The 12,359-nt window shown below is 41.8% G+C and overlaps 1 protein-coding gene across 1 annotated transcript in view; it reads left to right on the forward strand.

The window, feature by feature from the left end:
- The window catches only part of TBC1D22A (TBC1 domain family member 22A), a 2,197,648-nt gene that overhangs the window by 1,129,440 nt on the left and 1,055,849 nt on the right, over positions 1–12,359 (forward strand). Inside the window, exon 9 of the mRNA XM_086967294.1 lies at positions 7,183–7,292. Coding sequence (XP_086823420.1) covers positions 7,183–7,292 — 110 coding nt within the window. The remainder of the gene's footprint in view (positions 1–7,182; positions 7,293–12,359) is intronic.

The raw sequence follows: 12,359 nt of genomic DNA on the forward strand, positions 1-12,359 counted from the left end.
ATTAGAGGACCCCATCTCTAACAGTGGGCAACAGAATTTTTCTTATTATGGGCATCTGGCTGTGAACCTCAACTGAAACTTAGCTTTCTGTTCTTTAACACATGCTTGTACAAGATGTGCAGTCGTAAATGAAGGCAACGTGTTCAAAGGTCATTTATTTGTCACTTATGCATCCCTTATGCATTCTGGCTTGCTAAGAAATATCCATGTGATTGCAAGACTAGAGGTATTGCTCTTAGCAAGTTTCACATGATCACGCAGTGAGTAGATCAGCTTCATAGTTGATAGGTTCAGAAAACATAGTTCCATTAAACATGTGTGATGTACTCCATATTAGTTTAACAATTACCAATGCAGAAATATACAAACATTATATAACAGACTGATCAATCAAAGTAGACTTTTCTTATCACGTACTCAACATTTCTACAGCATGGTAATAAAATATGCCTCTTTTCATATTTTCTGATTCATAAAACATGAAGATCAACCCTAGACGATAAAAAAAGCTTTAAATTGTAGCCAGCTCAAAGTGCATTTCATACTAATCCATCAAATCCTTTACAAAGATGTCAATATAATTAACATTTAAAACTGGCCGAATGCTTGGCTTAATAAAGTACACAGGATCTAGTGAACCATCTAAGCAATGCTATCTTTGGCAGACATTTCGAGGTAGGATCAATTCTTATTTCATATAAAGTGTGTAGTTAGCTATTTTTAGGTTATACCAAGTTGTTTTCACAATGTGGTACATAAACCACAGTGAGACAAAAAACAAAGATAGCATCACATGGGGTTTATGAAGTTCAAAACAATCTGGGTTAGCACATTTGTGACAGACAGGACCACCAAACTGAGAGCATACCCACATTTAGGGGGGGTGGACAGTGCACTGTCATCGACTATATTTTTGACTCTAGCTGCTTTTTTCCTGCACTCTTAGATTTTAAGGTCTTAAGCCATACCTTGAGCAATCATAATTTACTCACTGCCTTATTTTATTGGGATACTAAATCACCATGAGTAGTACCCCTATACAGAGAGCCCATTATTGTGTCAATTTTACTTTTTTACTTGCTTGTCCGAAGAGGAGTTATCACATAGTGTCCTGGCGTCTTTTTCCACCATCTGTAGGTTTAGGAAATCAGTGCTTTTTAAAAATGTCCCCACTCCAGAGACTGCAGGTAGAAAATGGTTTCACAGCTGGTGTTCCAAAACTCATAAGGACCTCTGGAACCTTCTGCATGCGAAGCCGTGATGCCAAGCAGGGGTCAAGAAGGCCAGAGCTGTGTTCAGAACGGCTTATGAGGAGCGTAAGGCTCAACTCAAAGAGGAGCTCTAGGTAAAGTTACTGTTTTTAGGTAACGCGACAGCTCCGCCTTTTGGATCATCATTAATTCGCTCTTTTTTTCATTATGACCATCTCTCCATCCAGGCCTGTACTATTTCCTCCCAGGCCTTGGTTCAATCATTTTACGACCATTTATAGCTTAGAGGAAGAGCCGGAGTCAACAACGGACCCCCAGATAGTTGATCATATTATTTGTAACTTATCCGAGGTTAGAGCTGCCATCTCCCAATTACCATCTAACAAGGCACCAGGGCCAGACGGGGTACCAGGGGACCTTTTCAAAAACTGCATGGATTTAAGGGCACCTTTACTGACATTGCACCTAAACGCTGCTGCTGCTGGTCCCCTTCTACCAACCTGGTCTCACTCAATAACAGTCCCAGTTTTCAAAAAAGGTTAGAGGTCAGACCTAGCATGCTTTAGACCCATCTCCCTCATAGATTCTGAGGCAACAATTATCGGCCGGATTTTACAAAACCTCCTTGCTGACTGGCCCAAAGGGAGAGGCTTTGTAACTGATTTATAAAATGGGTTTCGCCCTGGCCGGGGTCATTAGATCAAACCCTTAACCTTTATTTATTAACAAGTAAATACACTAAGGCCAAGAAGGGTGCAGTCCATCTGGCCTTCATGGACCTATGCTCTGCTTTTGATAGAGTTAACCGCTCTAAGCTCTGGTCCATGATGGAACAGATGGATGTCGACCCAATTTTAATAAAATTCTTGTGTGATTTGCACAATGACCTTTCAGCCAGTGTCAGGTTTGGCCCTAATGGAGAATGCATATTCCCAGGGTGTCAGGCTATATGTTTAATATAGTAGGTCATATTTCAATAATATTCAGTAGTGGGCTTCGGTCAGAGTCATAATTACATTCTAAACCTTCCTCATCACTGTGTAATTTCCGCTCACTTACATGTCAAGGATGTTTGGATTCTAGCTTTCAGAAACATATGACAACTGAGAAAGCTGTTGCACTTTGCAATGTGTGCCCATGCAGGGCATTAGTAGCTCACCAATTACACTGGCAGTATATTGTTATATGCCCATAGATTGCATTAATCGTCGGACTTGGTATCATTAATCAGGTAGTTGGCCACAGGAGTAGTTACATTCTGAAAGATGCGGTTGAATCTGTCTGTTATGATCATCTTGGTTTCAACCATCGTGTAATGTTATTGGCACATGGTATTTGAGGTTGTCTGTGACCACGCCTCAAGGCATCTTTTCACTTTAATTTTCCAGTATTTATTATTTTTCTTTACACAGAGAAATTGAAAAGCCCTCTCTACCTCACTGGTTGTGAATTTAGTAATGGATAGTATTTCGTATTTAAGTTTTACCTGTATCTGAAAAAGTAATGTCTCTGTCCTCGCATTAGTTATCCATAATCTTGGTATGTTGGGCATATCGCTAATCTGAGGACCCAGGCATGTACTTTATAAATACCTTAAATAAACTAAAATAGAGAAACCTGAAAAGAGTGTATCAATCTAATGAGTTCAATATGGAAGTCTTGGAAGAAGGAGCTGTATTTGTCCATCACATAACACAATCTTTAATTCCCTGAAAACAGTGTTTATATTTAATGTTCCATAAGAAGTTCAACCAGCAGTACAATACCTAACCTTCAAGAATCTTTTTAAAAGGCTTGTGTCAAAATGTATTAGTGGGATTGTCGGCATTTACTGTAATCTACAGAGTATATATCCAGTTTACAGATCAGAAATATTGGAGCTCCGTTGGATTCTTTGCTTGCTGTGGGTGAGGTTTCAGCTTCCTTAAACACTGTAAACAGGAGGAGAATGATGTGGGCATGTCTTTTTTTGTAAAAGGTCAAGGCTATGCCCCAATACTCTGCTGGTCACATTGTGCTCTAATCATTGGTTTTACTTTCCAGGAATTGGCTTGCTTTGGCATATAGTTATAGCATTCTCCCTAAGAATAAAAACTATTCTTCAATCCTTCGGTCTCTCTCTGATATGAGTTGTACACATTTCTGTAAAATAGGATGAAGGTTTGTGTGATGTCAGGCAGGTGAGATATGAGATTTGCAAAACTAGGGCATATTTTGGGTATATGGCTCGTAATGTTCCCTCTTTGTATGTTGGGTGGCAAAAATGCTTTGATTTCAGAGTCTTAAATTCATTACTCTACCTATGCAGAAGTCCTATTCTGCTTCTTCAAATGTGTGTAGTGTTCTAGAAGGATGTGCTGCATCCTAATTTTATTTCAGACTTATTTTACGGAGTTTGCTCTGCTTCGCCACATTCTTTTTCAACAATAAAGCAATGATCAGCCTACCTCTACGATACGCTTTTCATGCCATGCTCAATGATTGTCTGGAAGCAACAGAATCATGGTTGGTTTGTAGGTACAATACATATACTTATATAACCATATTCTTGTCTCATATCCGGCTGACCAAATCTCGTTTCAGTTTAACTCTTTCAACGCCAGATGAGTTCCCTGTATGCAAGTGATGTAAGGTTTGCAGCAAGGTAATTTAAAATGTCTTCCCTTTTACCTTATTGGTTGAGCCCGGTTATGTTCAGAGAGTACAGTGAACATAAGTTCCCTGTTGTTAAGATAAAGTGTTACATTTAAAGTGTATGGAGGACCTCGGAGTAGCACATTCATGTGTTTGAGTTTAGCACTGTGAACGTGAAAGGTGAAACGGTGTTAGGGGTTTTGTGTTGCTCCCACATAGATTTATTTAAACAAATTACTGTTGTAAATATGGTTTCTTTTCCTCGAGACTGTCACTTTACACCTCACATTGTTATCCTAAACTTGTGTGTATCATTTTATACTGTAGGTCCAAATATGCCAGTGGTGTCATCATCCGATAATTCACCAGAACCAGGCAATTTCATATAGACATGTGGCCTGACCATATGGGAGTAGCAGATGCTGAGGATAATTACATTTGGCAAGTCACTTCAATGATCGGTTGGTTGTAATAACATAGGCATGTTCCAAATAATACAATTACTCAGACAGCAAAGGGTGAAAGCAAGAAGCCCACTGGAGTCATAACTCCATTATAGTTCCTAATTGCCATTTATTTACCAACATGTGGATGAGGAAGGGGTCAGAAGATGCTGCACATTGGTTTTTGGGAACAGCGTTTATTCTATTATAGCACAGCACCGGTTAGGTAAGGGTCCAAAATTGGTTGGTTTTCAGTGCTTGTGCCCCTGGTGTATTGTCACAAAAAAGGGAGTCATCTGCATTATCTTGTTCAAAGTCTCTCTTTGTAAGTTTTCCTGCAAGTGATGGTAAGGCCCCATACAGTATTCCCGATTCAACTGAGAGCCCAGTCAGTACATATTGAAGATAGCATTAGGTGAAGAAATTGTGTACTCCATAGTGCTGGGGTCACATGACTCAAATGTGGCTTCATCAAAATGACAAGAGGTTGCTATGTCTGCAAATTCAGGGTTCAGGGGGTGGATCAGATTTGTTGGCTTACCTTCACTGGTATTTTCCCCTTAAGTTCCATTTGCCCCACTCATGCTGGCATTGGCCCCTGTTGCACGACCGTTGTGTTTTTTTTCTGGCTGACCAAGGTTGGTTGTTGTGATGCTGTATTATCCATTTTTTGAAGGGCCAGTATGGAAGAAGCCACTGCTTGCACTTCAGTGGTCCTGTTGCCCACCACATGTACACAGGCCAGATCTTCAGCGTCGGGTCAATGCAGTAGTTGCCAATGTGAGTGAGGTCTGTGATTGTGGTAATCACTTTAATCCAGTTACGCTACATTAGGCTGATCTGCAGTGTGTCTGAGTTGATGTGTGGCATAGAAGTTCTGTCTTTGTTGCATTTCATGAAGTGTTTTTGGGCTTTGGAGTTTTTCACTTATGGTCAGCAGTTGTGCGGTGCCGCAATGTCAGGCAAATGTGAATCCGTAAATGGTAACATTTATATGAGGCACACTATCCAGTGGGTTGCATAGCATCAAGATATATTCATCCCTAACCCAAAGGGATCAAGGGTGAGAGGGGCATGTCAATATGAGGACTCTTTATGCACAGGGAAGAACAGACAATTCTGTCTGCGCCAAGCACCAGTTGTTCCATTCCCATTCCCATTCCCATAAGACTGTCTCTGTTATTGCTGTTTGTAACATAAACCCATTGCCTATATTAAGATGAGGGCTAGCCTCCTAGCAAACGTGTGTTTCTGAAACATAAACTGCATCATATACTGAAAAGCACTCGACTAGAGAGCAGAAATTGAATCCTCTTGCGATCTTTGTCATCCTATCCACCATGTGCAATTTTGCAAAGAAAATGTGGAAGTAAACTCCAGGACTATAGAGATTTATCATATGGATTGAAACATTGGCCTATGCCACCCTCCCTTGCAGCATTATTGGGCGATCTAGGTCATGCCTGTCTGTGGCAGTGCAATCAGTAAAATTTGCAAGGAGAGACTTCATTCCACTCAAAACTCTTGCTCCTACAGTTAAAAAGATGGGAATCTTTAGCTAGCCTAAATCTTGGTTTCGTTCTAGAAGGCTTCTTGCAATATTTCTTGGTACCCTTTGCCTAGTAGCTCATTGAGTTGTACACATTGTTGTCTTTTTGTGTCCAAAAAGGCACTTCAGAATCATGTTCTGCTTTCATATGAAAAATATTTGCTGAGGTAATATTGACAATTAATAAATGGTGTAACTACAAAAGCAGTTTTGTGGGGCGGGCATCAGATATGCATCATTCTAATAATTTAAATAGTAAGAGATCACAAATTTCCAACCCTGGTGAACACTCCTGAACAACTGGCTTATCTATGCATTTATAAAATACTACCCAAAGTTCATTTTATTCAGCCTCAGGTGGGGAAATAGGGCCAGAAGTACAAAGCTTTTTTTGAGGTCACAAATGACCTAATTAGCAGAATGGGCCGTTTTCTACTCATTTTCAATCCACAAAGCCCTATTTGCGATTCAGCAACCTATTAACGAATTACAAATGGGGTTTGCATTTCGGTATTAGGAAGGGCCATTCACAAAACACTCGCATTTTACCACCTACTTCAAGTAGGTGGTAAACAATTAGCAAATGGAATGGGGGTCCCCGATGGGACCCTTTTCCTTTGTGAATGTTTGTAAAAACATTTTAAGAGCAACCACTGCCTGCTCTTAAAATAATGAAAAGAAAACTTTTTTTTTTTTTTTAAACTCATTCTACTTTCCTTTAAGGATAACGAGCTACATTTTTAAAAAAATGCTTTATTGAAAAGCTGTGACAGACATGGCGGTCTGCTGACCCCAGCAGGCCACTATACCTGTGATTTTTGCGATTCCCAATGAGTCGCAAACTGAGACCCACGTCATGAATACTAATGATGTAGGTCTGTTTGCGACCCACTGGGAACCACTGAAAGTGTAAATCACACTTTCATACATAGGTGTTGTGATTGCCAAATAGCAAGCCACTAATTTTTGCTAATAGAAAAATCTCACCTACATACATATGTCCCTAAATGTCTTTCATGGGTAACGTGGTACTTCTTGCCTGATGTTTTTTTGTACCTGTAATTGTACTGACAAGCGTATTAACCTTTCAAAAAGCTAATAATAAACGATTTATTGTACTCTTCATTTGGGATTTTTAAAGTTGTAGTAAATTAAGTATGGAAACCAATAGGAAACATTCAGCTGCCATAATGCATGGTTCAAGAAGCCTTGGTTTTGGAGAATTATTGTGAATTGTGTGAACAAAATAAAAATGTCTGCCGTCTTAGTTTTCAATCACACCCCTAAGCTTCCCTTGTTCAGTGTGTGCACTACATTGAGTGGTCTCGCCTTTCTCTTCTTTTAGGGGAAGAGGATGTGGAACATTTTGCTGTTTCCAGCCTGCCCGAAGAAGTGCTGCGGAACATTGAAGCTGACAGCTACTGGTGCATGAGCAAGTTACTCGACGGCATTCAGGTAAATTGATTCCCCCACCCCCAACCAGCAGGGATGACTGATTCATTTCACGCTCTCGAGAGACTTCCGATGACTGAAAAAAAGGAAAGCGTAGACTGAAAGTGTGAGAACGGCTAAAGGACGCCTGCCTTTTTTGTTTCCGACTCGTGATAAATGTTTTCTAATTTCATTATTAATATCATTTTTCACCACTTATGGGTTTGTTTCCCCAGATGGCAATATTAGCACAAAACTAATTTTGTCAGCCACCGTAATAAGTACCATTATGCTAAGTTGATTGATTGTCCTGTGCCAGCTGAAAGAGTACTGCAGATGAGTGGGCACACCTGTGAGAGTCAAAGGAGTGGCCTGGGAAATACTTGGCAAATGAGTTGAATACTCACACACACTCCTAACTTAGTGGATTTTCACAAGCGTTGGAACCAACTATGAATCTCTGCAGTATGCATTGTGCCGATATTGACAACCCTCCCCTGCCTAGCAATAATTGGTTGCGCTGAACAAAATCATTAGTCCACGCACATTTTTTTTTGGGGGGGGGAGGCAGTTTGCTGCATGTTTATTTCTTATTTCTGAAGTAAGCCAATGTGGTGGGTTAATTAACGGGCGATCCAAGGGCAGGCAGCGGTGACTGACCTAAAATGCCCTGCCTGCCTGATAAGTCAAACTGCATCTTGGCCAACCCAATCGCTGCTACCATTTATGTGGGGATTATCCCCCTTAAATACTATGGACCACCAGTCCATAACTTTCCTAACACCTTTTTGGGGGCGGAGCTTTGCAAGGCAAGCCCCCAGTTGCTCAGGCTTACAACAGCTCGATGGACAACAGGGGCTAACTTTTTCATCCAGGGTCCTCCTGTAAAGACTCCTGGGGTTTGGCATAGGGCACCCCTATTGTGCTTCCGAACAGGGTACCCCTATGTACCAATCAGCCTCCAGGTGGCCCCGTAACTCCGCCAATGCCAAGGATGTGGCTGACATCATATCTGCCCCCCCCCCCCCGTGACAGGCTCCATAACCTTCTGCAACCTGCAGTTACCAATTCTTCTAGCTGGACCAATTCTCTCATATATCTCCGGCAGGTGTGCCCTGTTTCTATGGGGGTACCATGTGGTGTTTGCACTAATGAATCCATGCCACATTTATCAAGCCCTTCTTATTAGATTTGATTTAGAATTTGAGTCGAGCCAAGCCCTCTTGCTTGGTGGGCTTGTACATAGCTGTGTTACCCTTCTGTTGGAATCTTTGATTGCCTTCCCAGAAGTTGGGAACTACTGTTCTGTTCTTTAACCACAGTCCCATGTGGTGTCCCTATGGTGCCCTCTGTGCCGTCTGATTAGCGGTTGACTGTGCCCTATATTTACCCTTCGCTGCCCAGGCCCGGAGTTCATGATTCACAGGTAAGCATTGTGGAGTGTGTCTTCAAGGCCATGAGTATATTTGTTAATAAGTTATTGTTTGTGGCCAACGCAGTACCCTTATCTTTGCCCGCTGACCTCCATTTGTATGAGAGTACAGATCTGGTAAAAATTAGGACCCATAAGGGGATTTAAAGCTACTGCTCTCTTTGTAACCATATTCTGTGTGATATAATCCATTGTGCACTGTGTGCAAATTTGTGCATTTGCATTTGGGGGTTGACTACACCCTTGTTTACACCCCCCCCCCTACTTGGCAAGTCCCAAATGTGAGGGTCCAAACTGATAACCATGTGCCACACCATCAAGTGAAATATGGACCCATTTGAGAGGGTCATTGGGTGGGGACAGGGTGGAGTATTGTGACCGATGGTAACCTCCCTTGTTTGAGCTAGCAGCTTAGGCATGGCCCTCTCACCCATAGGATTCATATGACATGTATCAAATTTAAGCTGTGTCATGTCCTTTTGAGGATGCCAGGTGAGCCTGTCCCACCTAAACCAAAACAAAGGTGTATCTATAAACAGGGGCTGAGGCCTGAGGTCCCATAAGTGTACTCCAAATGATTCTGCTTTATTTCATGTCCATATTGCCTTTAAAACCCATCAGTCTTACTGCAATCTTCAGATGCTGTGTCATCATGCTGGTGTCCCCACCCTAGCATATGTAGCCCATAGCCTGACTTTTGCTAAAGGTATACCAGGGTGCCGAAAAAGATGCTAGTGCTTTTGGATGATGAGAACATGGAGTAAAACATATCAGCAAATTAACCTGCACCTTCTTAAATATTAAAACAAAATCTGTTCTGGTAATTGTCAGCATTTGTGCTCCAAACCCATATTTCCCAACACTATTGGAGTCACAGCACACTGTTTGGACTGACAAACTAACATAACCCACCTGGATGAATGGCTGCGTTGTTTTTTTTAGCTTAAATGCAGGATCCTGTTACCCATACTCTCATGTTTACAGAGTGCACCTCTTCCATAGAAATGGCCAAAAGGAAAACCTATTTAAAACACACTCTATTTACACAAATCCCTGCCAATGTACCCTTCTGCCCCTATATGGGCAAATGTAATACTTATTTCATACCTTGCCTGCAAGCCCTTCACCAACTGACTGCGATATTTAGATGCTGTGTTGCCATACTGATGTCCCTACCCTAGTTTAAGTAGCCCAGTGCCAAGCTTCTGCTAATATATACCAGAATGCAGACAGGTGGTTGGAAAAGCTTTTGGGATTGTGAGAACAGGAGGAAAACCATATGCACAGAATACCTGCTCTTTCTTAAATTGTGGGAATTCTGAAAGTTTTCTTATAATTATAGTCATTGTGCTCTAACCCAGTGTTTCCCAAAACTTTAGAACCACTGCACACTTCTAGGATGACAAGCTTAAGCCTAGCTACAATGGTGATAAGGCAGGTGAATTTTAGCTCAACTGAAGCAACCTGTATCACGCACTCGTGGGTGGGAACTGTCTGGAATACAGGCAACAAGTGGAGTCTTGACCCAAATCGTTGATTGACACTTTCCCCTCTAGTGACTGCACCCAAGAGCAACTAACTTGAGTCAATTAGTAGGTGTATAGATGGAGAAAGTTGTGCTCATAAGTATGTTTTTCCAAATAACTTATATTGTAATGATATAGTCCAAGATGCATCCTTCGTTTTTTATGTTCATTTATTTGAAACAAATCTACTGATGCCACAACAGAGAGGAGAAACAGCCGACATGTGTTTCGCCTGTAGGGCCAATAGGCTAAGGGCTTTTTTAAGGCAGGAAATTACAGATAATCCGAAGAAGTGTAAAGGATTGAAATGTGATAAGTCAAATTTTCAGGTACGTCATTTATACGTGATAAGCTAAGCAAACATGCCACTGTTAAAGTGTTCCCCAACCCTGAAGGATTAGAAGAAAAAAGAAAAGGTAGAGAGTTGAGAGACATGTTTGGTGATAAAAAGGTGAAGTGTAGAGACATATAAGTGGAATAAAAAAGATGAGTAAGAAATTGTAAGTAAAGAGAAAACCAGACAGAAGTTATAAAACATTTCTCAAAGCAATCTTACGGTTAAACATAATGCAAAGTACATGGGCAGTGCCCTAATCAATTCTTCACATATGTATGAGTTCACTATCATCATTTCTTTATCTGGAAACGTATTATGAAGGTTGCTCACAATCCATATATATATAATTTGTATGTCATTTAGGCCTCATGTTTGCTGTGGCGCGAGACACAATTTGATAAATATAGCTCAGTGGATCCCTATTGATCTCATATTTATTTCAGTGAAGAGAAATACAGACAAATCTTGTAGCATCCTCAAATTTCAACCCTCCAAACACCCTGTTTTGCCCCTCATTAGTAGGAAAGAGCAAAAGATTGCATTGCATATTTATTATTCACCAAGCAATCTTGTTCAAAGTCAAAGTGGCCTAATTAGGGCAAACAAGTAAGTAGTAATTAAGAACATTTCAGCATAAATTTTGCATTACATTATCTTCCCCTGAGTAGTCCCTTTTATGAATCGAGGGAAGGAGGTAATATTGGCATTAACATTAGCGGGAACAAGCTCCTAAGTGATAAACTGGATAGACAAAAGGCAAGTGAAAATCCCGTAATCAGTCCTTTTTTGTGTGATTTTTATTCTACAGGAAAACAAAATCCTATGGGTAAAACCCTTCATGATATAGACGAGTATGCTAGGAGAGCAGAAACTCATCCTTGTCCCCTTATGGATAATGGGCAGAGGATAGGCATTAGCTTTAATGTTAATGCAATAGAGCTCTAAGTGCAATGCGGCATCAGCATCTCAGCTCGTGCAATTCATCTGAGTGATCTAATTTTAAATAATACATTTATAAGACAGCCCAGGCACGCGTCTACTAATATTCATATTTCAGATAGTAAGCGTGTGACGCTGGGGGTCGGCTGGGGTTCAGTTATTGGCAACAGGCGGGCTCGTGGTAAAGAAGGTTTTATTGAAGTAAACCAGTGATCAGTACAACTCTTCCTAATCGGGTTGAATCTCCTTGGGGATCTACTCCTGCTACGCCTTCGTCGGGTGACCTTCTCCTTCTCTCGGACCCCTTCCGGGCTTCGAGGGGGTGATTCTTCCTCGTCTGAGTCCGTCGCTGCGAATGCAGGGTTCTCGTTCCCCAGAAGGCAAAAAGAGAACAAGGGAGGTATCAGCTATCTGTATTAGAACTCAATGTCAGGGTAAGGGAGTGAGGGAAAACCACCGGTGCTCTGAATCACAAATGTGCACTATCGTGAATGGGAGGGGCGTGTGCACAGGGTAGGGGTCCCGGGATGTTAGGTTTCCCGTGGTCTGGTACCTAATGTACCTCTAAGATCCACCCAGCCCCGCAATCGGTCACGCACCTGTGAAAGCCACGCACCTCCCCTGGGTGAGGAACGGTGGCCTCCTGGCTTCTCTCCGTCCGTAGCAGGCGCCGACTCTGCTTCCTGTAGGTGACTCTCCGTCTCTCCCCCGGCCTCTGATGTTCCACGCCGCTCTCGTCCTCCGCCTCTCTTACTCTCTACTGCCTCCTCCGATCTCCTTCTTCTCTCGCCGTCCTCTCCTCCGATCTCCGTATTCTCCTCGCACTCAGTCCGCTCCTCTCCTTCCTCCTCCGTCCT

Source organism: Lissotriton vulgaris, chromosome 1_1, assembly GCF_964263255.1.
Source record: "Lissotriton vulgaris chromosome 1_1, aLisVul1.2, whole genome shotgun sequence".
Taxonomy (NCBI): Eukaryota; Metazoa; Chordata; class Amphibia; order Caudata; family Salamandridae; genus Lissotriton; species Lissotriton vulgaris.